Source organism: Harmonia axyridis, chromosome X (genome assembly GCF_914767665.1).
Source record: "Harmonia axyridis chromosome X, icHarAxyr1.1, whole genome shotgun sequence".
Lineage (NCBI taxonomy): Eukaryota > Metazoa > Arthropoda > Insecta > Coleoptera > Coccinellidae > Harmonia > Harmonia axyridis.
This window is the reverse complement of record NC_059508.1, coordinates 847914-875188: the sequence shown is the minus strand read 5'-3', so window position 1 is coordinate 875188 and position 27275 is coordinate 847914. Positions and strand designations below refer to the sequence as shown.

Here is a 27275-nt window from a genome sequence, read left to right as displayed (position 1 = left end):
GCTTGCTTCCAAATGGCAGCCAGTCTACACTGAGTTGCTGAAATTATGGTTAACTACTTTGATTTGATCCTGAAAATGAAGATCTGAAAATTATGGAAAACTATTCTCTTGAGTGACGTTTATGCCCTAATTCAAATAAAACAGAAGTTTTCTGTTCTCTTTTGAATAATCAAGAAAAATATAGAAAATTGAAAGTAATTTTCATTGATTTCGTCTTGAATCAAAATTATACTCCCAAATATCTTGGAGTGAAACTTGATTTTTCTTTGAATTTTAAGATTCACTTGAAGAAATTTCCGTATAACATTGAAGTCGAGGAATAATATTCTTCTAAAAATTATCTGGTTCTTCATGGGGTGCTGATGCCAGTACTCTTCATCACATCAGCTTTGGCCTTTTTTTCTGCTGTTGAATACTGTTGTTTTGTTTGGTTCAATAGTGCGCAACTATTAGATCTACACCTTTACATTGGTTACCAGTGCTATCACCTATAATTTTCTGCCTCATATTCGTAGACCGATTGCAGTCAAGAAATCTTGGGAAAAATTTCATTTCTACCCGAACTTACTTCCAATTGTATCTTACCTCCCATATACTTGAACTGCCAGATTAAAGTAACGCAAACCTTTAAGAATTAATACTTTCCTTCAATCTAATGAAAGTAACAAGGAGTTTTGGCGTTCAGAATGGAGTTCTGGTAATGTCTTAAACAATTGTTGATATTTCAGAGAAAATTCCAGGTTTCAATCTTCCTAGGAAAATTTGGTGTATTTCAAATCGACTTAGGACTGGTCATGGTCGTTGCAATAGTATGCTCTTCAAATTGCATAACCTTTTGAGAACAAATTATATAAAAATTGTCAGAATATCATACTGTGTTGCCATCATTTATTTATTTCATTTATTTATAACACCATTCAATAGCCTAAGCCTATAACAGAATGAGAAAAAAATTACAAAAAATGGAATCTCATTACAATAAATACATTTTATGTGAAAAATTGAAAGATCTAAGCCAAGTGCGAGTCATGGAATGATAATACAAAAAAAAAAAATTAATTCAGACTATGATCCCAGAATAGCCCTCTTATAACAGATAGTTTATAGTTAAATATATCTAAAACATCCTGAACAAAAAGATAGCTGCGACATATCCGGTACAAGGGCGAGAAGAGAAGAACAAAGGAAATTAAAAAAAAAGAGTCTCAACAAGCACGAGCAATCTGGCCACATGTAGATAGATAACGGAAAGTAGGAATTTTCTGAAGAAATATTATACACCTATAGGTGCCATGCTCATCCAGACTATCGACCTCAAATCTGCTCAGCAGATTTCATCAAGTCTGAAACTAAATTACTTCAAAAATTGCCTCTGCACTCTTCCAAACCAGAAATGTGAATACCGTACCTTGGGTTCCTGACCACGCACGCGCACTCAAACTTTGACCTCACAAAAGCATTAAACAAGATGAAGAGCGTCCCGGAATCGATTAACCACTTAGAACTCCTCTCCAAAAAAATAAGCGCCTTGAATCTACAAGCTATAAACAAACGCACGTGAGGTGTGAAAGTAAACATTGAATCAAATACAACACCCAAATCTCTGTACTCACCCACCCTAGAAAGAATGTGACCCTCAATATTATATTGAAATTCAATTGGTGCCATCCTTCGACCATATGGAAATAAACAACATTCATTTATGTTGAGAGGAAGTCAATATCGCCAACGATTCAACCCATCGATATCACCCTGAAGTTCCCAACAATACTTAACCAACAGCTTACGCAGAAATAACTTGCAGTCGTCCATATAAAGTAGGCATTCACTCCTCGAGAAACGGCAAATTTCATTGATGAAGATGACGAATAATAGGGCACCCAACATAGATCCCTGAGGAACACCAGAGAATGCCACAAACTCCGCGGAAGCGAATCCAAAGTACGAAACCCACATCATCCTGTTGGTAAGGAACAACTCTAGGAAATGATATTGAGAATCAATCCAAATGATGACAAATTTTGAAGGACACCATGGTCCAGCCTATCGAATGCCTTGAAAAAGTTCGTATAAAAGGCATCGACGTGGGAAAACTCATCGAACTTTATTGTGTGATACAAGCTAAATTGGTCACAATGAATAGACCTTCAATGAATCCGTGCTGATTTTCAACAATCTGACCGCTGACATGCGAATACAGAATATTATTAATTTTAATTGCATAGAATAATAATTATTGGTCTATAATTTTCAATCGAGTTTCTATCACCTTTTTTGAAATTAAGACAAATCCTGGAGAAGACTTGAAAACCTTCCGGGAATTCAATAAAATAAAATCGTGCAATTATCTCTAACGGTTATCAAGATATAATCTTTAGTTAAAACATTAGATCTATGAAATTATTCGAAAAATGTGGCCTACTCGGTATCAAAAAGTACCACAGATAAGTTATGATAAGTGGAAGTGGAGTATTTCGAAATCAGAATTTCATGGAGATTTTATTTATTTATACGGACAACCATTTTACATTATAATAAAAAAATTACAATTTAAAACATAATATCAAAAATAAACAAGAATTTCTGAAATTCTAGTGACCGAATTTTCATTTAGTGAGATTCGAAATATCGCTCTTGTGGAAAAATTGATGCAGAGAATATATCCATGTCGCAATCATTCGCTGAACGAAGTGCTCTATCGATCGGACCATTCATAGTGTAGTTGGTAGGGTTGAACCTTGCGTGAAACGTTCCCTGGATCTCAACAATGTTGGTTTACAGTCCTATTCGATTCAATAGGTATTTACTTTCGACAAAATAGTTCAATAGTTCATACAAAAACATTATATCGAAGTTTTCTCGCCTCATTTACAGTGATCTCAAATTCAGTTCGGTTTGAACAACCTCGTAACTCTCCGTTGATAAGGGAAGATCCAACTTGAAGGCTATCCATTTTGAAAATTTTCTTTATAGGTACCTACACGTTCGATATTTTGTCGTTCTTTTCATAAATCCGAGCATTTTGAACGTTCTGTTCGTTACATATTGTATCTGATGTATAAAGTTCATTTTCGTATCGAAGTACACTCCAAGATCTTTCACAATCGACGACTCTCTCAAAACTATCTGGTCTATTTTGTACTCAAAAAGATGAGGTGATTTTAATCTATTGAATCTCACTACTTGACATTTTTCTATGTTGAATTCTATGTCATTCACTGAACTCCAGTCCATAATAGCATTCAAATCTAGTTGTTACAATTCACAATCATCTAGTGATGTGTTGACGAAAAAGTTTGAAGTCATATGCGAAAAGTAGGAATGAACAGAACTTAATTGCTCTTCCTATATCGTTAATGAACAGTAGATATAAGAGCCCTGAAATAGGTGAACCCTGAAGTATATCAGATTCCAAAATGAATTCCGTTGAACATATACCTGATATGAGCACTTTTAGTTTAATGTTTTTTATTCGATCAGCCAACCAATCTGATAACGGGGAGTCTATCCCTAGTGCTTTGAGTTAACCAATAAGCAACCATTGAGCAACCGAATCGAATGCCTTTTTGAAATATGTGTATATGTATAGAGTCGACTTGATTCTGATATTATATTTAAATAAGTCAGAAAATTGGTTGTGATTGATCTTTTCGGAATGAATCCATGCTGTTCCATGCCAGATTACGAGTATGATATGAAAATTGGGCATTCTTATTCGAAAAAACAGGGTGGTATCGGGTTTCACCACTTTTGGACCGTCTGTAGAGTCAGAAATGATTTAAGCTTATGCGCTGAGTACTGTCGATTCCAACAAAATTTGAATAATTCTTCCAGCCCAACATTGCCAAGAGTTGTGGACCGATCGAGCACTATTGACTCACCCTGTAGACATTCCAAAACGTAAACTGAAAATTTCAGGAGTTTTAAATGTTTATTTTCCGAACAATTCTAAAGTTTGGATATAATAAAACTAAAGGTTATGAATGAGTGAGAAATGGGATATTCCATAGGTGCTGTCCATGACTGACTGTTTGTTTTATGTTGAGATTGTCACTTGAACAAGACTTTCGTCAAAACAAACAAGCGCGGAATTTCCTTAAAATAATTTCAGTCTTACGAGTTTCATATTTAACCAAACACTGAAGGCGAACATTTAAAAATCCCGAGATGCCTTCGTAGAAGGACATTAGGTAGAGTACAATGATGCCAATTTCACTCTTTACTCAAATATTTGTCTTCGGTATTTCTTCAACCTTGGAGGATCATAATCAGCGACAGGATCATTACAACATTTTTAAGATGAAATTGACAATGAAAAAAATCGATCACCGGGGCAAATGTGGGTTAAGGGAACGCGTATGCGCAACATTTATTTCACAAGTGCCACTCGTATGTGGCATGAATCTGGCCAACTTCAGTTTATCATTCGAGTTTCAGAAATGTCGATACGTTTTGTGGAATTCATTTGAACAGGTGTAACCATATTGTGTCCGAGGTGTGCTTGTTACGAAATAGACAAGACGGAAATATCTTCGATATCGTTTTTACATAAACGAACGCGCGATTATTCTAATGCTTTACGATATGTCATCGACCGATAATTTTGCAATTCTCCGAATCGTAACCTTTCCCACAGACTCCCAGTTAACCATTTCAGAAGGAATATTACACTCAACTAGTCTTTCTTTAAGTTTGAGATTATTAAATCAAAATAACAATCCCAAAATATTACATAGATTATACTGATCTAACAACGCATGCCCTCAAACCCTAGATGGCAACCTTCAGGCTAACATATGACTTGCGCGTTCGAGAAGATATTGATTGAAATGAGAAATATCTTGTGATTCTACACCAAGACCACTATAACTATATCTTTGCAGAAAATATTGTGGGGTTTCTCTTAACCAAGGGTGTAGAAATAGGGGGGTAATTACCCGCCCCAAGAATTTCAATAATGAAATTTCAGGAATCTCGCAGAGACGAAGAACGGAAATTTCTCCATAAAATGAACCAATAATAATCTTTCTACTTTCCTTTGAAATCGACACGTCAGTAAAAAATCGGAGTTTATCGGTTTAAGAGTTTATTATCGCTTTCAAGATGGGTGTACTTTTATTGCACTACGAGCTCGTCTTTGTCCAAGGTTTATTATTTTTCTTTATCTATCCGCTTTCTCGGCATCGTCCTTTAGTTGCCATCTGTGATTTTTGCATTCGTCATCGGTATACACTTACCTGTTGTTTTCGATTTTTTGTATCTTCTCGTCACAAAATGTCAATATGTAGTCATCAAAGAACTGAACTGAGTAATTCGAATCGAAAAATTGTCTGGGCTGTAGTGTACAATTTATTGTGAAGACATCAGTTTTGAATTGACTTTATCTACAAGGTGTTCCTAAGATGGAGGTACGAATGAAAATGACAGATTACTCGGATCATTTCTCGGTCAAGTCCTATAACATGAGTCCACAAACGCTTTGTTTTTGAGATACAGGTGTTAAAGTTCAAGTTTTTCACTCATAGCACCTTCCCACAAGATATTTAACTTGAATTGGCATAAATATTCCAATTTAAAGTTTTCATCATGTGATATCCTAAGTTTAAATGCAAATCTACAGGGTGAATTTTTTCTGGAGGGTGCCCGCTTTTTCCTCCAGAATTATTTTCTGTGAACTACTGGTAGTTTAGAAAAAATTTAAAAGAAACTCTGGTTCAGTGTTACACTTTTTGGTTTGTTGTAGTTTTGTTGTATCTGCAATCGATCTGCAAACTTCGTTATCAAAATTCTTTTTCTCATATATTAGTAAACAATGTCGTCAACATTTTTTTTTCGATAACCACCCAAGAAAAAAAAAATCTACGCCCTTGAATTCATTTTGCAACACATTCGAGCCAATATCTTTGAAAAAAATATTGTAAGGTTTCTCTTAACAATACAACGATTTTAGTTGTTTTCTGTTATATCAGGTTAGGAGAAGTTGTCTTCTCGGTTGTTTGAAAAAGTATATTTTCTCCTTTGGGACATTTAACGATAATAAATAGTACTAAAACCAAATACTATCGTTGTGACAGATATGAACGAACTTTGTCGATCGCACTAAAATAAACGAGAAACACATTCATAACTCGAAGATCGAGCGAAACATTGGGGTACCAACAAATTGACGAATAGATTTCAAAAACTGTTGCGATATTTCTCGCACCTCATGTTAAGGAAGGGAACTTTATGGGCACAATAAACCAGCCCTTACCTTCACAATTGTTGCATTATTTCTCGCACTATGAAGCCATGTGGAAAACACGAAATTATCACTGCTAGCAATAAAATTACTTTGATAGATTGCATGTGATAAAAAACTGCAATCTTTGAAACGTCCTTCATTAAATTTTTATATGAGTAATCAGATGACCTTCACTCTTCTTTTTGATTCGAAAGAAGTCGTTTATGCTAGAGAGCATAAGTCAGTTAATGAGATGTAATGTTCATAACTTTCACTTCTGTTCGTGGTGATATTCGAATATTTTGTGTTTCAAAAGTTTATAAATTCATGTAAAAACTAATTTTTTCTCAAAATTTCGTATTCCTATTGTGTCTTTTTCAAATACTTTTAGAAAATTGAAATTTTGTGTAATCATTTCAGCTTTTGAGTCTAATATACATTATTTACCAGAACCCTGAAATGCCATATATTTCTTGAGTTCAACGATGCGAAAATCCAATGACGTCATACTGGAAATTCACCATTTATGTAGAAGAGAGAGAAATACGTGAAAGTCTGAGCGCTGTTAGAGAATTTACGTTGATCGAATTAGAATTCGTCAAATTATGTATGAGAATACGGGGTGTTTCCAACTAAATTAGGTGAGTCAGCTGACGGAAAATTAAGTATGTTCACAATTCTATATGAACTTATTTCACTTACCTTGAAATAGTTCTTTTCAAAAAAAAAAAAACATCAATCAACATTCTGAAAAACATGGATTAATTGAAAAAATTTTCTGCAGAAATTCTGTAATAAAGATGTAAAAGCCATTATGCATCGAAAATTACATTCAAATGACCATCACATTTCCACAGAACGTACTGCAATTTTTCATTACTTTTTCACAAAAATTTGGTTGGTGTAAAGGTGTTCCATTTTCGATGCTCACTGGAAGCATCACAAGAACTATAAGATTTAAGGCAAAAATCTTCAGGGAGTTGTTTTTTTTTCGAAATAATGAGATAGCAGATAGCAGATCATTGATATCTTGATCCGTTTTCGAGTAACAGAGCGTTTCTGAATAGTAGCTGTTTCAAATATTTCGCTATATCTTATACAAATAATATATTTTGGCCAAATTAGAATATTTCCGAAAACTGCATATACAGGAAGAAATTTGCGGAAAAAGTGCCGTACATTAAAAGGAGAAATTGTAGATCATTCGAGTTATATTGGAATTGAAAAAATTAAATTTGCTTCGAATTTTCCCAGAATGACAAAGGAAATTTTTTATGTGGAAATTGAGGATGATTGATAAAATGGAAACAAATTATCGAGATATTTGAGGAGGATCTATCTGATGAGTAGATCTAAGTTAGATAGATCTGCAAGTCATTTTCTGCCATCCCTGGTATAAAGTACATACATCTCGAGTGTTTATTGAAGCAATGGGAATCCCGAAAGTAGCTACGGAGCTGAAATAACATTGAACATTCATTAATATGTATAAAGAGTACAATTCATAAACATCCGAAATAATTTTCTTTGAATATAATGAACGATCATCAGTTTTCGTCGAAAAGTAAAGCAAACAATGATTCGTAGAAAGGATCGTGCAAAAATATTAAAGACTAAACACTTGAACCAACCCTTTCAGTCAGTCCTGAATCGTGCTTGTGAAATAACTGTAATTATGTTAATTTACTGAAATTATCAATGGGTGAGTTGCAATACTTAGGAGGTGTATCAGAGTTACTTGCGATTCAATAGTGAACAGTTCAATTTTCACTTCATGATTTAGGTGTAGACTTTTTCAAGTGTTTATTAGTTTTGATAGATATACTTTCAGCTGAACCACTTTATTGAAGTGGAGGTTTTAAAACATTAGAAAGATTCTCATTATTTTTTTTTATTACAGAATACAAAATGACTAGTCGGATTTTTCGCATACATGGTAACTTTTGCACTTCTCACCCTTGGGAAGTAATAGTAGCTACCCTAACTCTCACTGCCTGTATGATGACTGTGGATTATCAATATCAAGCACCACCACCAAAACCTACTGTAAGATCATGTGGAGACTGCATAGAAGAGGTATTATTAATTTTACATAAACTTGCAAAGTTAACTAACACTAGATATTAGAATCAAATTCTGAATCATCTATTCAAAATTTCATAACTTCGAAATTGTTGAGGGTAGGGCCAAACAATTTATCGACGAAGAAGTTCAGCAACATCGTGTTACACTTAACTGAATGGAATTCAGTTATATAAAGTAATTAAAGATTAAACCTGTTCCAATGGAAATTTCGGACATCAGTAATTGCTGTCCTTTTTGTCGAAAACGACCTTCAACCATAAATAACAGTGCAGAGATGCAATCTGTACATTATGTCACGATCATCGTGAGATGGTGCTGCTTATGAACGATAGGTACTTCCAGTTCTCAAGACTTTTCGGTTGATGAATGAAGGCAAGATAATGTTAGGAGGCGACGATATTTATTTTAACTCTTATCTTAACTATTGGTTTGATTGACAGTTTCAAGCATTATTTGATTGAATATGGTCGAAGGTTTTTCAAGAGGTTCAATGAATAATTGAATGAACACGCAGAAAATCAAGGTTTATCGATAAATTTTGGTGATAAGAAGAAGATAAATCCATTCTCCATTGACATATTTGGTATTGAGCAACACTTCTTCCGAGTATTAAGACGCAATAGGTTATTTGATAGTATAAAAAATATTGTCCTATGCTTTGACATCTTCATAGATTAGAAGGTCAAGAAAGATATACAGGGTGTCCCAGGAGTAACTGTACAGTGCATCCCATTTTGGGTGAGACAGCCAGGTTTCTCGCTTGTTATTTAAGATAGAGCCTTGCGGTTTTCACGTTCCCGTCCTACTTTTTCGTGAAACTCAAGTTGGTCTAATCAGATTTTTCATAACTGTTTCCGTTAAAGAGATACAGGGTGATTTTGGAAATTGATACTTTTCGGACACCTCCATTATCTCCGAAGCTATTAAAAATAATGCTGAGGTAAAAACTACGTCTGAATCAGAATTCTGCGTAGAATCCAGTGGCTACTCAAATTTTTTTTTCGGGTTATGGTTTTGAAGATTCAACACAAACCTATATTTTTTTTAATGGAACACCCTATATATCATTACTTCGTTGAATTTGTTATTTTTTTCCCTTCAAAATGATGTATGATACTATATAGGTAGGATGTTCAGAAATGTTAAAAAAAACACAAAAACATCAAATAATGATGATTAATTTTTAAACGTTGTATAAGCTTGTATCTTTCTATAATTGAATAGTCTAACCTACTGAACACAAATGACAGAAAAAACCACAAGAATTAATACACAGGGTTGTTGCCATTATAACAATTATAAATTGTGTCCTTCCTATTGGAAAGCCCTTCAGATACTTAATTAATACAAAATTGCTATTTTTCTCAAGAAATATTTATGCCCATGGAATATAAATTTTTATGTGCTCAATAATCGTCACTGAATAATTTAAGACAAATTAAAAAATCGGTCGAATAGCCTATTGCTCAGAAATTCGTTCTTTCTACGGAAAGAATCTTCCGAAAGAGACGATTACATCAAGGAAAGACCACACCTTCGAGTCACGCAATTTTAAGTTTCACAATTCGAAAATTTCCATATTTATCTTAATTTTTGCTAGCATCTTTGTTTCTGCTTCGCCCCTGAGATTAACTCCACTTCCTATTGATTGGTAAGCAGTAGAAAGTTGGAAATTGTCTCGTAGTATTCAACAGGAATTCCGAACTTCTTCATCTAGACATCTACTACTATTCACAGATTTTGTAATACGGCATCTGATGAATTGATTATTCTCAGTTACCATGTCGTTTTGGAATTTGTAGAAGACTATTTGCATAAATGCTGATGGAAAAATCGGTCAATAAACCACATTGACCATCTCAACTTAAGCCTAATCATTGAATTTTGAAGGCTAATAAGCGATTATGAAAATTAATTTATTGGAAACCACACAGGTTAGAAATGAAATAATATAAACTTGAAAATACATTTCATCAGCCGTAATATTATTGAGGATATAAAATTTTGAATATATGTAATTCGGAAAATATACCTGAACTTGAGTTCACCCATAGGGCTCGTAATACGACCTCTGGGATTTTTTACCATGGACTCTGCGTCTGTATCACCCTGAGCATTAATGTAATCTGTCATAGATTGCATTAAGTAACGATATTATATGAAAGTGAGTGAAATGAATAACAACATGGAAGATTAAACAACAGATCTGAACAATTTCTCGGCATTGACAGTGAAAGCATCGTTGGTGCACTAGAAAGGTCAGTCGCCGTACAGTGCCGGACTAGTATCAGCGGTCTCAATTATTGGCCTTTAACTATTCATTTTTATAGAATTTAAATGAGTCTATACTTGATCAAGGTGTGAAGTTTTTTTTGGAAAGTATGGGCATTTTATTATGATGCTATTAAAGTAAGTTATCGATAACAGTTGTATTATTTAGAAGTTGTAAATTTTTGAACTAAGTATACGGTTCCGTGAGAAACATTGATTAAAAAATATGAAGTATCAGTCTTTAAATGGATGTATTCATTTGATTCATTAGCAGTTTCAGATTAAACAATTTAGGTTTTGATGGAACGTATAGTAAAAATATTTCCCAAGTACCACTAATATTATTTACTAACACAATCGAGTATCAATATGAATAATTAACATTTAGAATGTGAGTCGTTTCACACATTCACAAATCCAGTTATTTTAAAGTAGTTTAATAATTCAATTAATAAGTGTCACGCTTGATTTAGACAATTACCATAATATCATTTCTAGATATATTATACATAGTCCCTAATCTATCTGATGGATGAATCATCAAATGCATAAAAAAAATCTTGACCACCGTAAAAAACCGTTTTGATTTCACAATTGCAACCTTGGTGCATTTAAGCGAATATCAATAGACATAATCAGCCAGCATTCTCTAGCAATGATTTCTTTAGTTATTTGCATAATTTCAAACTAATTCTACACTCTTCTTCTCGAAAATGCATTTTGTTATTGACTGATGAAATATTATCATCAAATTCCAAAGTTATCATGTATTTTTCATCATCTAGTTGTATTCTAAACAATTTTTTCATCCAGAAAAACTTTGAATATTCAATAAAAATATCATTTTTCGAGTTTTTTTCACAAGCTCGTTTGCACTTTTGTGAATAATTATCAGTTACAATAACAAATTAATATGAATCTAATTCATAAGTTTCTTTCCGAGAAATTGAGAGGAAAATTTCATATTTATTTCTCTGTTTAAATTAATTGGAATGGGAACAGAATCAGTGGAGTATTCAATAAAATGGTTGATGTAATTATAAAGTACTCGTGTTAAGCGTAATCCCAATGAAAACGGATTAGTTAACTTTTCATGAACAAGTTCATTAAAGCATAAATACAGTTAGATTTACGCTATTGATTCATCATAATCAACTTCTGGGATAATATCTTTCTCCTTGAGAGAATTGCAATTTTGTATTTATTCATTCGAAAGATGCTGTTTCGTAACACAGCCTTGAAATTGAAAGTTTAATGGCTGAAAAAAGGATGGAACTATGAAGCAATACTTTGGGGTTAATACGATGTTCACGAATACCTAACGTTGAGAAATTTATAGCGAATTTAAAGAAATGATGGAAATTAGCTTGAAGATAATTTCTTCATTAGGTCAATAATTATCTGGTATATATTAGAACCTATAAGTCATTTACTGGTCTTGAAACAGTGACCTAGATCCGTTTAAAAGGTGTCCTGAAGAAAGGATTAATTTGGATCGAGAAGTATTTGGTATTTTTGAACAGGCTTGTTACAAATTTTAGCGTACTGCAAGGTTGCAATTGAATGCATTTTTAAGCACCTCTCTCTCTCCCTTATTATTTCGTCTCGATATCTGTAATTCTCAAGTTTTGAGCAACCCTTGGTTAAATTAAATTGCAGGGTGATCCTACATTGGGGATTCGAATGAAAATGAGGGATTCCTTGGTCAATTTTGAGAAAAAAATTCTTAATAACATGAGCTCGCAAATGTTTTGTTTTCGAGATATAGGATGTGTCTTGTAATTCTACTTTTTTGTGATAATTATACGAGTTTATGAAATCTTCATGAAAAATTGCTACAAATCAGGAAAATAAGCATCAAAACTAATAATAATTAATTACTAATTGGATTTCTATGATGATTTAATTTTCCTGAAAATTCCGAGAGAATTGTTTGACATTTTTTTCTCGAAATCGGTAGCGACAAAACTACAAAATCCCAAAATTTATTTTACATTTTTCTAAACTACCAACGGTTAACAAAAAAAAAATAGGTCTGGCGGAAACTGGTGCTAACTTTGAATTGGAAAAACTATGCCAAATTTTAGTTGAATAGCTAGTCAAGTGAGAAAATAACCTAAAAAAAATTAAACTTTACCACTCTTTTTTCTCAAAACTATCCTTGTTCTCTCTCATTTTCTTTGGTACCCCCAATTTAGGAGGACGCTGTATATCTGACACATATACAGGGTGTAACATGGGTGGTTGGCCAGAGCCTAGTGGTGAATGCAGGTCATCCAGGACTGTTAATTTCGAAGATACAGGGTGATTCATGAAAATTGGCCTTAATTTATAATATCCATAACTTAGACTCATATTATTGTTTTTTTTTTTATTTTAGACTTCGAAATCTATTTTTTGTACACGTTTCAGAGGAATGTCATTACCATAAGAAATAACATTCACAGTAATTATTTCAATTCATTACATAGTATTGGAAGAGGAGTAGGAAAAAAAATTTTGAAAATGAAATCCTTCAATTTTTAAATATTCCCTACCTCTTAACAGGAGATTATTTATAGCTCTTCTAATCATAACGAGATTGTCTCTTACATCTGTGCAAGTTTCTTCTATTCTATGCCGCAACTGCTCCCGTGAAGTATTTTAAATTTCAATGGCATATATCTAATCTTTCAAATAACCCCACAGAAAATAATTGAATTGAGTTGGATCCGGTGACCTTGGTGTCCATGCCACAGTGTCACCATTTCATGAATTGAAATAGATAAGTTTAGAATTTTTGACAGATTTAATTTTCAATACTTATATTTGCTGTAAAGCAAAAAGACTCACAGTTCACATTTTCCGAGAAGGTTACGTCATTTTTTTCAAATTTAATTTCTAGTTTCAAAATGATTTACAGTTTGATCATGCATACTTCTAGTCAATATTTTACGCAACGTGTTAAAACACTTAGTTGGTGCTGAGGGTTTTAGAATGAAGAAAAGTTGAACAGAACGCTACGAAATTCAAAATCTCAGCTGATAACATCAAATATTATCACGAAAGAAATAAAAACAGGAAACAGGACCGTATTTTAAAAAAGTATCAGGTGTGTGAATAAGTCTTTCCCGTTTTTTTCAAATTTTGAGCCTTTTTTGTGAAAAAATGGTTACAAATGAATTATTGAAAGTATTGGCCATCGCTAGCTACAACTTTTCCCCATCTTTCTGGCAACATACGAATCCCGTTGCGAAAAAATTCGACCGGTTTGGCCTCTATCCAGTCATCCACCCATTTTTTGGCTTCCTCGTAGGAATTGAAGTGCTGGTCAGCCAGGCCATGCGTCATCGATCTGAAGAGATGGTAATCAGACGGAGCAATGTCTGGACTATACGGCGGGTGGGGTAGGACTTCCCATTTGAGCGTTTCTAAGTATGCTTTCACCGGCTGTGCAACATGTGGGCGAGCATTGTCATGTTGCAAAATAACTTTGTCGTGCCTGTCGGAGTATTGTGGCCGTTTTTCTCGCAGTGCGCGGCTCAAACGCATCAATTGTCGTCGATAGACCTCGCCTGTGATCCTTTCATTCGGTTTCAGAAGCTCATAGTAAACCACACCTAGCTGGTCCCACCATATACAGAGCATGAGCTTGGCGCCATGAATATTTGGCTTGGCCGTCGATGATGATGCATGGCCGGGTAGTCCCCATGATTTTCTTCGCTTCGGATTATCGTAACGGATCCACTTTTCATCGCCAGTCACGATACGATGCAGAAAACCCTTTCTTTTATGTCGCTGAAGCAGCTGTTCGCAAGTGAAAAAACGCCGTTCGACGTCTCTCAGCTTCAGTTCGTACGGCACCCAATTTCCTTGCTTTTGGATCATTCCCATGGCTTTCAAACGCTTGGAAATGGTTGTTCGGTCAACTCCCAATGCTTCAGCAAGTTCTTCTTGCGTTTGACACGAATCTTCATCAAGCAAAGTCGCCAATTCTTGATCTTCAAAGATTTGCGGCCGCCCGGAACGCTCCTTGTCTTCCACGTCGAAATCGCCACTTTTGAAGCGTCGAAACCATCCGCGAACACTTGAATCATCGACACAACCTTCTCCATAAGCTTCCTGAAGCAACCGATGCGCCTCGGCAGCAGATTTCTTCAAATTGAACCAATAAAGTGAAACTTCCCGCAAATGACGTCGACTCGGCTCAAATTTCGACATTTTCACGATTTCAAAAATTTATGATGCGAAAAAATTTCAATTAATGTGTTAGTGTGGAATTGTTGACAGATGAATAAGCTTTGATTACGACATATGTAACCATTAAATACTCGCACACTATTGGTGGCGCCATCTCTTACAAAAAACGGGAAAGACTTACTCACACACCAATTCTTTCGTTTACTAGTCTTTTGAAGAAAGTGTGCCAATCCAAGAAAAAATTGAATTCATTACACTGAATTATGTATTTTTTCATGGCGATCACAACATCCCTCTGAAACGTGTAAAAAATATAGATTTTGAAGTTTAAAGGAAAAAATCCCATATTATGAGAACTGCCCTGGAAATATTGAATTGACTTGGAACGTTTTGAAGGGTTGTACGGAGTGAACAACCCTACAAAATTTAAAGAGAATTGAACTGCTGATTTCCAAGTTATGGATATCAGAAATTTAGGCCAATTTTCATGAATCACCCTGTAGCTCCGAAACTAACGGTCTTAGGATACACAGAAAGCTATCTTTCTGAAAGGCCTAAATGACCTGCATTCACCACTAGGCTATGGCTAAGCACTAATGTTACACTATGTATACCTACCTATATACAGCTGTGTGGAGATGTCCAAGGGTGCAATGGCGGATGAATGAACGAGCACTCAAAAGCTCCCGACTTAATGTCAGTGCTTCAATCAACCACGCCAATACTGATGCTATAGTTGTTCAAATAGTAGTCAAAAAATTTTCTCTTCTGCTTCGTTTGGGAATGAAATATGAATTTTATATGAAAACTAATTTATTTCCAGGCTGAATACCATGCTGCCGATCTGATAACGATGACCCTCATAAGAAGTCTAGCGATACTTTTCGGATATTATCAATTCAATCGATTACGAAAATTAGATAACAAATACATTTTGGGTGAGTATGATTTCTAGTCCGTTAATAAATGTTTGTGCTCGTCCATTGAAAGTGCGATTGAAACTAGTATCATTCTGAAACTTATAATGAGTGAAAGTAACTCGAACTCATATAAGCATCTACGACCGTAACTGTGAATAATATGTTATGTATTTTTGCGAGCTGAAAGTAAAAGGAATTTTAAACATCTCCACCGTGTAAACAGATGATCTTGATTCTCTAATCTGCATGCAGTGCAAGATTGCACGATAATTATTTAAGTGTTGTGGTAAATACACACTCAATAAGTTCCGGGCCCAGATAGCATCGCCACCAATTTTTTCCTCGTTAGTACCAAATTCCAAAAGTTGCTTGTCAAAATTCTGGAAAGAGATATTGAAGGTTGAATTGAGCTACATTATTTGTTGTTTGAAAAATCGATCAAAACAAGTTTCGTGTATTGATGAAACACTGTTTTCGATGTGAAAAAATACTGTGCGAGCAAAACCATTCAATTTCTTTGCTCGCACACTATTTTTCCGCACAAAAGATTTTAAAAGTTAGAGGAGCGTTGGAGTCCATGTATCTATTACTGTTGAAGGAGGCTATGTTGACGATTAAAGTCGAATTTTTAAGAAAAACCTGGTTAGACCGGAACTTATTAAGTAAAGTGTGAATTTCAATAACCGTAGCATTTAAATTTGATTCCCAAGCTAGAAAATCTGTATATAAAGTTTCTGAATAGCGGAGTCTTAGACGGTGGTTTTTAATTTCCATTATTATTATGTTATGGTAATTTGTCTGAAATGAATGACCCGGTTCATTCAATTAAATCTATTTGATAAAATATAATATGTTTATGGTGTGTATGCAACAAAAACAATGTATGATTATTTTAGAAAAATATAAAAATATTATCATACATATATTGGCAATGTATAATATTTATACGAAAATGGAAAAACCTTGCCAGATGTATTTCAAATGCCAAGAGAATGTTATTATTTTATTTAACTAATGCAAGTTAAATTTTGTTGGTTTTATTTTATGTATGAGTAATGAATATACATACCATGAAAAATCTAATGATAAAAGTCTTCAAGCAAGTATCAGAGCAATCTTAATGGTATTTTTTCTAAAACGGCGCCTCAACAAGATCGAATATAAAAACAATAAAGCGGCGAATTAAATTATGAATTATTATAATGAGCAGTGTTTTTGTTTTATTTAGGTTCATTTTAAAACTAAATCGTAGAGGAAAACAAATCAGATCAATTAATCAAGAATTAATTCAAACAAGAGACAGATGAAAACTCAAACTTCCTCGGGGAGGTCGAAGTGTTTTTTGTTGATATAGTGGAAATATACAACTTTGGTCTACATATCAACTCTTCGCTAACCATTGAGGATGTTCTGAATATCTTTCAGTTCTTTTGTATTTCATATATTATTTCAAAATAAAGAAATGAATCATCAAATTGAATTGTTACGAAAACTGTAGTATCTTCTCGCAGACCTTTTCGCCTATTTGTGCGATCAACTTGCTTGAGAAATCAATATAAACTGACCAAATACAATCGCTCTGTCTGCTAGAAAAAGATATAGCAATAGACTTCAGTCATTCTTCAACAGAATAATTGCTAATTATTTTTCAATGGAAACCATGCTTACCACCTGTAGGTGTAGGTAATTGCCGTAGTGGTATAAATGAGATGTTGAATGAATAAATTGATCACATTTCTATTATACTCTGAAGAAAAGGTACCTGGAATTATTGTTTAATGTTTATAGCCTAAGATGAATTTTCTTTACTTTTTCATTCTCAATGTTACTTCATAGAAGGAAGGAGTATCTATGATGACACATTTATATTTATATATGTATCTAATCATTATTTCCAGATGATTTATTCATCTTTTGTGTTTTTGAGTTGATTAATAATATATATGGGTATAAAAGAGGATCTATGGATATTATGTAAAGGCATCATGTTCAAACGACTACACCAAATTGGATAATTCTTTTCTTGTTGTGTTTATTTCATTCATGAGAAGGTTTATACAACAAAATAGTTGCATGATTCAGAAACAAGGAAATTGGGTGCAGTACGAGTTGAAGCCGAGAGATGTGGAACGACATTTGTTTGATTGTGAACAGCTGCTTGCAAGGCAAAGACGGAAAGGATTTCTGCATCGCATTGTGACTGGACACGAAAAACGGGTTCATTACGATAATAATTAATTATTACACACGAAATTCTTTTTCTTTTCATCTTTTTCCAAATAACAAAAGTAGCTACACTCATAACGCAATATCTCACAAACTAATGGTCGGACTGCTGTCAACTTCTGACAAGTATCGTTTGGAGGTTGGTACTAACTAAAAATCATATGGATTTAATACTAACACTGTCATCTGTGCATCAGATCGGGGACTTTTCGATTGGCATAATTTGAAGATGAGAGGTGTATATGGCAGGCATCACTGATTTGCCATAGTGATGATTCCATTAGTGTCCGGGATAAAACATATAAGATCACAATACATTATCTACCTTTGATAGACTCGGAAACAAAAACAATGACTGAAATCTAGTCCTTCTTCCAAAATACTAGTCACTTTATTTTATATAATTTAAATTTGCAGGTATAACAGGACTCTTCACTGTATTCTCCAGCTTTATATTCACCTCTGCTGCTATCAATCTACTAGGTATTCGTGTTAGCGAATTGAAGTAAATATGAATTGTAGAATGATGTCGAAATTCTAATCAATGCATTTTCAGGGATGCAATTTTTTTCTTCCTTCTCCTTATCGATTTACCGAAAGCAGTCATGTTAGCTCGTTTAGCTCTGAATGCTTCCAATCAAGAAGAAGTCAAGACGAACATTGCAAGGGGTATGTCGGTTGTTGGACCCACCTTAACTTTGGATGCAATCGTAGAAACACTAGTTATTGGTGTTGGAACTTTATCCGGTAAGTCAAGAAGTCAGCATTTACAAAAAAGTTTTCAAATCACCACGAAAAAATACAAAAAATATTTCCCATTTAGTGCATGGTAATATTATATCATGTATGAGCATTTCAGGTCTATTCTTTTCACCTATGTTTTACAAGATTACACTGGCAACATAAACTTAGCTGTCTGCTGTAGATACTACAGTTATTCTGTTATTAAACAGTTGAATTTACGTTGTTAGTGAAATATTGAGTGTTGCATTTTCTATTTCACAAATCGTGAAATTATTGTGAGACTTTAGGCACGAGTATACATTTTTTTTTAATTTACGTTTTAGGTGTTCACCGCTTGGAAAAATTGTCCTACTTTGCCTGCATCTCAGTTTTAGTGAATTATGTTATTTTTATGACTTTTTACCCAGCTTGCCTGTCGCTAATACTAGAGGTTAGTCCTTGATTGAAAAACCAATCAAAGAGATCATTAATTATTTTGGAATATTCAGTATTTTCAGTTGTCCCGCACTGCCAATTCTTATGCTAGACGGGGATCAGCACTGATAGCCAGAATTCTCAAAGAAGAAGATCATAGGTTCAATCCTGTTGTTCAGAGGGTCAAGGTCATAATGACTGCTGGTCTAATGATGGTTCATGTACACAGGTGAATATTATGTGGCAGATTTCACAGTCTGTGTCATGTAAACTAAGATACTGTATCAATTTCCAAACTCATATCCACTTTCAGTCATCTATGTATAATTTATGGTTCTATTCAGTTTGTATCTGTTCTTAACTTGAAATTTCTTTTGTCTTGCCACTTGAGGGTGTTGAACTTTTGAAACCTATTGCACTTTGCAATTGTTATTTTCGAGTAGTCGCGAAGGTATTATGGATGTTAAGGATTTTCCAATAAGAGGTTCATCTTGAATAGCCTGCGTAGCTGTCATCTTTTGACATCTAACAAGTGAAAACTACGGCTCTACTCAAAATGAAACGATACACACTTCAAAAACGCACTTGTTAAAATTCAGTACAAAACTGCTGACAACTTTGCAGTGACAGTTCGTAAAACAAAATCACTTTTGGGCCGTGAGCACCTTCTCGGCCGGCAATAGTGAAACAGGTGATAAAATTTCAGCTGTTGGAACAAGTTAGTGATGTGAAGAATCGAAACCGTGTGTGTCGCTCAAGAAAAACCGAGCTGCTATAGCCTGTAGTGTTGACGAAAACTCAGGTGAGGCTGGTGCAACTGTTACAGTGAATGGATTGTGCTACCAAGCTTTAATTAGTGACTCTTTATGGCCATTATTGGATGATATTGATGTGGACGTTGATTATCAACAAGACGGAATAAGTGCGACACAAGCAACTAAACAATAGCAATTTTGCAAGAAAAGTTTCCTGGCTGTGTTATTTCTCGAAGAGGTGATAACAATTGGCCATCGAAATCTTTACCTCTCACCTTTAGACTGTTTTCTTTGGACTAACGTGAAAGATGAGGTCTATTTCAATGCTCCACAATTGATTCAAGACCTTAAGAATAAAATTCGTGATGTTATTTAGGATATACAGTCGCAAATGTGAGATTTGGTCATCGAAAATTTCATGAAAATGTTATGGTGCTGCAACCGTAGCTATGGCAGTCATTTGGCTGATATCGTTTTCCACCGACAATAGCCTATAATTCCTCTTTACAATGAAATAAGTATCCATTGATTTCTCTTAAAATATACTCGTTTTTTTTAATAATATCGAAATAGAACCTCTTATTGGAACACTCATTACCTGTAGGTTAAATACACAGATTTAATAAAAAACTGTATAGATGCTTTCAATGCGATGGTGAGTCAATTAAGATGGTCTGAATTAGTGTTGAAATTACTTGTCTATTTGTTAATGACAGGATGTTTTATCCATTCAATCGAAAAATTTCAATCGGCAGAAGTCTAGGACAATGACCAATATTCAGTCGTAGTTAATAATCAATAGCGCAGGCCAGGACTAAGAAAATTGAATTTTTGATGTTACATCCATACCTTTCTTTACTTAAGGGTCTCAATATTTCTATGGTTTCAACTGTTCATTGATTCGAATTTTGTAGAAATTATTAGAACGCATAGAAATGATCAGATTGACGGAAGGACACTCTTCTTGTTATAGAAAGCTCAATTTTGCTGTGCTCATCAACAGTTGAAACCATAGAAATATTGAGACTATTAGGTAAAAAAAAGGTTTTGGACCATTTTCTATTATTTATTTTAATACAAACCATACGAAGTCATATATTTTTGAAATCAGGAAAAAATAAGCTCTCAAAAAATGGCACAAAAATCTAGTGTTCCTATTTAAAAAAACATAATTTTGGGTCATAGCTTCGTAACTAAAAACCCTTTTGAAAATACGAGCACGCCACTGGATTCTACGTAAAAAAGTGCCTGTATGATGTTTTAATTTCAGAGCTCTATCATCAATATTAGCGGAGATATAAATGTTTTTCGATATCGCCATTTTTCCAATTTTCGCTTATAACTCGAAAACAAAAGAAGGTGGCCAAAAATGAAAACTACCCTTGTTAGTTTCTCAGAAAAAGAGACCGAGAAGGGGGTATCGTATTTCGTCTATCTCCTCTGGTTCAAAAGTTGTAGTGCTAAAACATCGAAATTTGCCCACCCTGTACAATGCTAGATTTAACATCGAAGATCTAACTTTGTGCATCCAGGCCTTCGATGCTGATTATTAAATAGATCTGAATATTGGGTCAATGTCCTAGGCTTAGGCCTTGCAATTTTCATGAAAATCTGTGGAAGCATTCAAGTTTTTGATGGAATGGATAATGAAGAACATTTCCAAAACTGATTCAGATTATCCAAATTGTCCTGCATTAACAGTTATTCATGAAACGTTCTGGAAATAATCGATATGGAAATTGTGATGTGAATATTTTGCCTTACCCGGTGAACATCGCTCCAAAATTTGTCAGGATGAAGCCAAGGTCGTAATCGAGTACTCCAAGAAGAGCAAGTGTTGGATCATTGAAATATTTAAATAACTGAATACAAATAATGTACTAGTTCCTACTCACTGGGAGTATTAGGTTTTTCATGACATCATCTTCCTGGAAAAAGAACATTGACTATGAATAAAATTAACTGTTATGTTTTGGAAAGTGGGATTTCCGTTTTAACACTCGACTAAGTACGATCTCAAACCACGTCAAACATCAATATACCAAGCAGACGATTCATGATCAAAATCCATTCTAGGAATTCTATTTGAATAACAATTCAAAACACCCGACATATAATACAAATTATTCAAATATGTTCCAATATGTTCTAAAAAAAGAGGCTTCTTAACCTTTCAGACTATTTTCTGTTCATGTATGAGGATCACTTCTTTGAACGACGGTTAGAATGATATAAATAAGGCGATCTTCGTGTATTCTTCCGGGTAAATTGATCATGGTGAATTGTTTCAGCCGGTGGTCTTTGAGGGATTACGAAAATCGAACACCGAATGTAATTGAAGATCACATCGCTTTCAATGGTACTGAAGAAGCAACAGCTGTTCATGGACAAATCATGAAGTGAGTTATTTTTCTAGTTCTAATAATCGGCAGTTCTTGAATTTAGGACATAGGTACTGAAGCACATTGACCTACATATATATTCAATAAGAAAGTTCGTAAAAGGTAATAATGAACAGGAAGGCGTTTTAAGAATAAATAGAACATTTCCGGTTATATTTCTGGTGTCAATAACTGCACTTAATTTAAATGTAGGATCAACTCTTTATATATTCAAAGAATCAGATCAATACAGATGAAGATAGACTGTTTAATACAATTCATAGCATTAGAACACTATACACTCATCCTCGATAATCAATTTTTCTACCAATTGATCTTAGTTATACGAAGATTCATCTATTCAGTTAACACTGCTTATAAAATTAATTTCTTTATACCGTGTGCTTCATTCGCTCTAACATGTTTTTATATAGAAAATTCCGAATTAAGTTGGGTAGGGATTGAGAACCGAATAGCAATTGATTGATCTAATTTTTAGATGGATGGCTCTTGGAGCTGACCAAATCGTGATTCTGATCCTTTTGCTGGCCCTCATCATAAAATTCGTGTTCTTCGAGGACAAACAAGAACTAACAGAACAGTTGCTCACTACTGAAATAGTGGAGAGAAGAACTGAAATGCCAAAGAAAGATAGTAGAAGGAGAATCCACAGAAGTTTCTCTCTGATTTCAACAAATAGTTCGTCCTCTGGTCAAGCTTCTTCAGGAGATGATGAAGACAAAGGTAAGTGTTCAACTCCTAGTAAGTGGTCAAAAAAATCTAAAATCAACATATCCATTCCTCAGATTCCAACAAGGTGGACAAAGAAATTCAAACTGATTGTTTCCCAGAAATATCGGATGTTGAAAGTTCATCTCCTGAAGATGACAGAATGGGCGAAACGTGCCGCAGTATAGAGGAATGTCTGAGCATTTATAACGACACAGACTTAGGAGCATCATTCCTGAGGGACGAGGAGGTCATTATGTTAGTAGATAATAAGCACATACCTGCTTATCAACTTGAAAAAGCTGTAGAAGATGCAGAACGTGGTGTTGGTATCAGAAGAAGAATCTTAGGGTCACAAGCTAAAGTCACCAAGGCTCTAATAAACCTCCCATATAAGAACTACAATTATGAACAGGTGAGTCTCAAAAAATTTGTTAATACCATTAAATATGCTCTGTTTTCCTATTGAACCAACAATATAATTTCTAAATACACATTGGGCCAGGGCTGACTCCCACATTTCAAAGAGGTCTTAAAATAGAATGTAAGATATATTGAAAACAATATATACTAACTGACAAAGAAACTGCAACACCCAGAAGGAGCTGTTTAAATTTTACATTTTTTTTTGTAGAACATAGATGATTGAAATTTGTAGAAAAAAAAGAAGGGTTCACAATTTTTTTTAATAAATTTGTTGATAATGTGTTTGTCCACCGCGATTATCTATATATTTCCCAACACGTCTCGGCATTGATGCAATGAGGTGGTCTATTTCTTCTTGAGGGATACTACCCAAGCTACCTGTACTTCATGTCTCAGAGCCGCCAAAGTCCGTGGTGGCTGGGGTAAATTTCCAAGCCTTCTACCCATGATGTCCCAAACATGCTCTATGGGCGAAAGATGGGCAGCCATGGTAAAAGATTTACATGGGTCGCTTCGAAAAAGTTTAAACTAACTCTGGCAACATGAGGTCGGGAATTATCTTGCTGAAATATTGGATTCTCGAGCCGGTTAAGGCGAGGGAGAATATATGACTACACTATTTCTTGAAGGTAACGCAGCGCTGTCATTTTACCTCGAATAAAGGCTAAAGGTGACCTACTTGTATGTGCAATAGCACCCCATACCATAACGCCTACTGTCCGGATAAAATGACGCTCAACATCATACTGAGGTTCAGGTCTTTCTCCCCGACGTCGTCTTACCTTTCTTCGGCCTTCATGGGCACCCAAGGAGAATCGAAATTGAATAGAAAAGACGACCTGATGTCATTCCACATTCCAATGTTGACGTTTTCTGCACCACTGTAATCGTTGCCGGCGATGCTCAAACGTCAGAGGTAACACAAGATGGGGTCGATAATGCTGTAGTCCAAAAGACCTTATCTGGCGGTAAACCTTTCGGACAATTACAGGATGGCCTTGTTCTCCTAACCACTCATCAGCCAAAAATATAGTTGTCGCAAATCGTTATATAATGGCCATAAGTCTTAGACTTCGATCTTGAATTTCATTTGTGCCCCTTCGACGTCCGGTGCCTACTCTTCTTCGATTTTGGGCATTATCAAACCACGCTTGACAACACTCAATAACAGTAGTTGGATTTCTGTTCGTACGGTTAGCGATTTCTCGAAATGACAACCCCGCCTCTCGTAGGCCAATAATTAGACCTCTCTCAAATTCACTTAGCTGGCGATAAATTGCGCGTACAAGTGCTCTATGTATTTAAACAACAACTAAAGATCGACTTTGAATCTCGTCGAACACATGATTGCCTGGTTCAAAATTCAAAAAAACTGCGAAAAACGACTACAATATTTAAGTAACAAAAATTAACATGAAAAAAACCTTCGTTTTTTTCTCCAAATTAAATAATTTACTCCTTGCTATATTATCTATATTTTACAAAAAAAAAAAAATTAAAAATATACAGCTCATTCTGGATGCTGCAGTTTCTTTGTCAGTTAGTATAATTCTGTAACTATAGAACCGCAATTTTCAATCAGTGATGACAAAACAACCAGGCTGCTCTACTAAACCTAGCATGACGGGGACTGAAAACTCAACTACCCAATACTGTGAACAAGTTCAATCCTACCCCTCAGGTACTACCCTTTCCAACTCCACCTTTATTTTGTGAAATGTGAGAGCTAGCTAAGGCATACCCAAGTCTTGATTCCCCATGTCTCTTGCAATTAAACAAGAATCTATGCTACTCATATAACTGACTTGTGAGTTTCTATTCTAACGTTCCATTATTTCTTATAGGTGATGGGAGCTTGTTGTGAGAACGTAATAGGATATCTACCAATCCCTGTTGGCTACGCTGGACCTCTAATTCTCGACTCAAAAGAGTTTTATGTTCCAATGGCCACCACCGAGGGTTGCCTGGTGGCGAGTACGAATAGGGGTTGTCGCGCCCTTATGAAGTGTGGAGTAACCAGTAGCGTGGTGGGAGATGGTATGACAAGGGGCCCCGTTGTTAGATTCCCCTCGATCAAGAAGGCTAGTGAAGCGATGAAATGGATGCAAACACCAGCAAATTTCGAAGTGATGAAAAAAAATTTCGATTCCACCAGCAGATTCGCTAGATTGGATAAGATACTGGTCAAAATAGCGGGAAGATATCTGTTTATTAGATTTGTAGCTAGAACTGGAGACGCTATGGGAATGAACATGATTTCAAAAGGTACAGAGATATCCCTTAAAGGAGTACAGGAGATCTTCCCTGAGATGGAGATCTTAAGTCTTTCTGGAAATTTCTGTACAGATAAGAAGCCTGCAGCTGTAAATTGGTAAGTATCTCATTTTGATATATTGAAAATTAGAGGATTCTTGTGATCTAAAATAACGGATGTGGTAGCCGTGAAAAAATCCTCCTCAAGTTCATTAGAACTTTATGGATGGATAGTACAAGCGTACAACCCATTGAATCTCCTCATTGTAACAAAATATATTGAAGTTATGTTGTTTTTAGGATCGAAGGCCGTGGTAAATCTGTCGTGTGTGAAGCAGTAGTGCCGGCAAAAGTAGTTTCCTCAATCCTAAAGACAAATGTGCACACATTGGTAGACGTGAACAATTCGAAAAATATGATTGGATCAGCCATGGCAGGAAGTATAGGTGGTTTCAATGCGCATGCAGCCAACATAGTTACAGCAGTATTCATAGCAACAGGTCAAGATCCTGCACAAAATGTCAGCAGCAGCAACTGTATGACTCTTATGGAACCTTGGGGGTCAGATGGAGAAGACTTGTATATATCTTGTACGATGCCATCTATAGAAATTGGCACAATTGGAGGTGGAACCGTTTTACAAGCCCAAGGGGCTTGTCTGGACATGTTGGGGGTGAAGGGTGCTAATGTTGAAAAACCAGGAGAGAATGCCAGTCAACTAGCTAGAATTGTATGTGCTACAGTATTAGCTGGCGAACTATCTTTAATGTCTGCATTAGCCGCCGGTCATTTGGTGAAAAGCCATCTGAGACACAATAGATCAAGAACAGTACTGCCAACTGAAATCAGTCCACAATTATTATTACCTCCATGTATTGACAATAATATTTAAAGTGATTCTAGAATAATTAGCTTTAATATTTAATAATTATAAGGAGGTTCAGTGAACTTCGATTTGTTAAGTTTGTTACTAATATTTGTACATATTCTTCTCCAATATATACTTCTACAAAACCAACATGTCACTTCACTTTTCAGATAAACAATTAAGATACATGAATGAATGGTAGGTTCGTAGCTTTGAAAACCCTCCTAATTCATGATTGCAAAAAACGAAATATTTGAGTTTTCTTTAACACCCCGTCGATAAAACAAACAAATTCAAAATCAGATTAGAACCGCTTGAATTTAAGGATGAATATTTTCGGAAAACTACTATGATTACCTATGTCAATGTATACAGGGTGAATAAGAAATGTGCACCGAGCTTTCTGGGGGTGATAGTGCATTTAAAGATCAGTATAGTTTGATGAATAAACTTATGGCCCAAAATGCATATTAAGAGAGATATATCCTTCCAAGTTGATAAAATTTAAAAAATTTCACCGCATAACCTCTAAACGGTGAAATTCACCGTGGCATTCACCGGGTGCATGCCACCAGATTGAAATTTCGTGCATGAAAGTGTGTTATTAAAATACATTTTTTCATTACACTTCTACATTTCTGATATTGTTTTAAAGGGTGTTTTTAGAGGCTGAATCATAATTTTTTTTAGAACAACTTGTGACTACAAAAACTCAAATATCTCGAAAACGATTCAATTTTTTGTATTTGGATAAGAGTACATTTTCATGAAATCTTCTTCGCTCCACCGAACGCTTCTAGT

The 27275-nt window shown here is 34.9% G+C and overlaps 2 protein-coding genes across 6 annotated transcripts in view; one reads left to right on the top strand and one right to left on the bottom strand.

The window, feature by feature from the left end:
- The window catches only part of LOC123685761 (deoxynucleoside kinase-like), a 52000-nt gene extending 38817 nt beyond the window's left edge, over positions 1-13183 (bottom strand). Inside the window, exon 1 of the mRNA XM_045625626.1 lies at positions 13117-13183. Coding sequence (XP_045481582.1) covers positions 13117-13153 — 37 coding nt within the window. The 5' untranslated portion in view covers positions 13154-13183. The remainder of the gene's footprint in view (positions 1-13116) is intronic.
- The window catches only part of LOC123685759 (3-hydroxy-3-methylglutaryl-coenzyme A reductase-like), a 52007-nt gene extending 25383 nt beyond the window's left edge, over positions 1-26624 (top strand). For 3 of the 5 annotated variants that reach the window (XM_045625621.1, XM_045625623.1, XM_045625622.1), the window contains exons 2-12: positions 8124-8299; positions 15582-15696; positions 18322-18409; positions 18461-18651; positions 18972-19078; positions 19137-19291; positions 22109-22216; positions 22698-22942; positions 23005-23342; positions 25198-25724; positions 25907-26624. In XM_045625621.1, coding sequence (XP_045481577.1) covers positions 8132-8299; positions 15582-15696; positions 18322-18409; positions 18461-18651; positions 18972-19078; positions 19137-19291; positions 22109-22216; positions 22698-22942; positions 23005-23342; positions 25198-25724; positions 25907-26498 — 2634 coding nt within the window. In that variant the 5' untranslated portion in view covers positions 8124-8131 and the 3' untranslated portion in view covers positions 26499-26624. Of the gene's footprint in view, positions 1-6841; positions 6865-7780; positions 7926-8123; positions 8300-15581; positions 15697-18321; positions 18410-18460; positions 18652-18971; positions 19079-19136; positions 19292-22108; positions 22217-22697; positions 22943-23004; positions 23343-25197; positions 25725-25906 lie in introns of those variants that run through there. The other 2 variants (XM_045625624.1, XM_045625620.1) reach the window with 2 other exon arrangements.
- Positions 26625-27275: the final 651 nt, after the last annotated feature.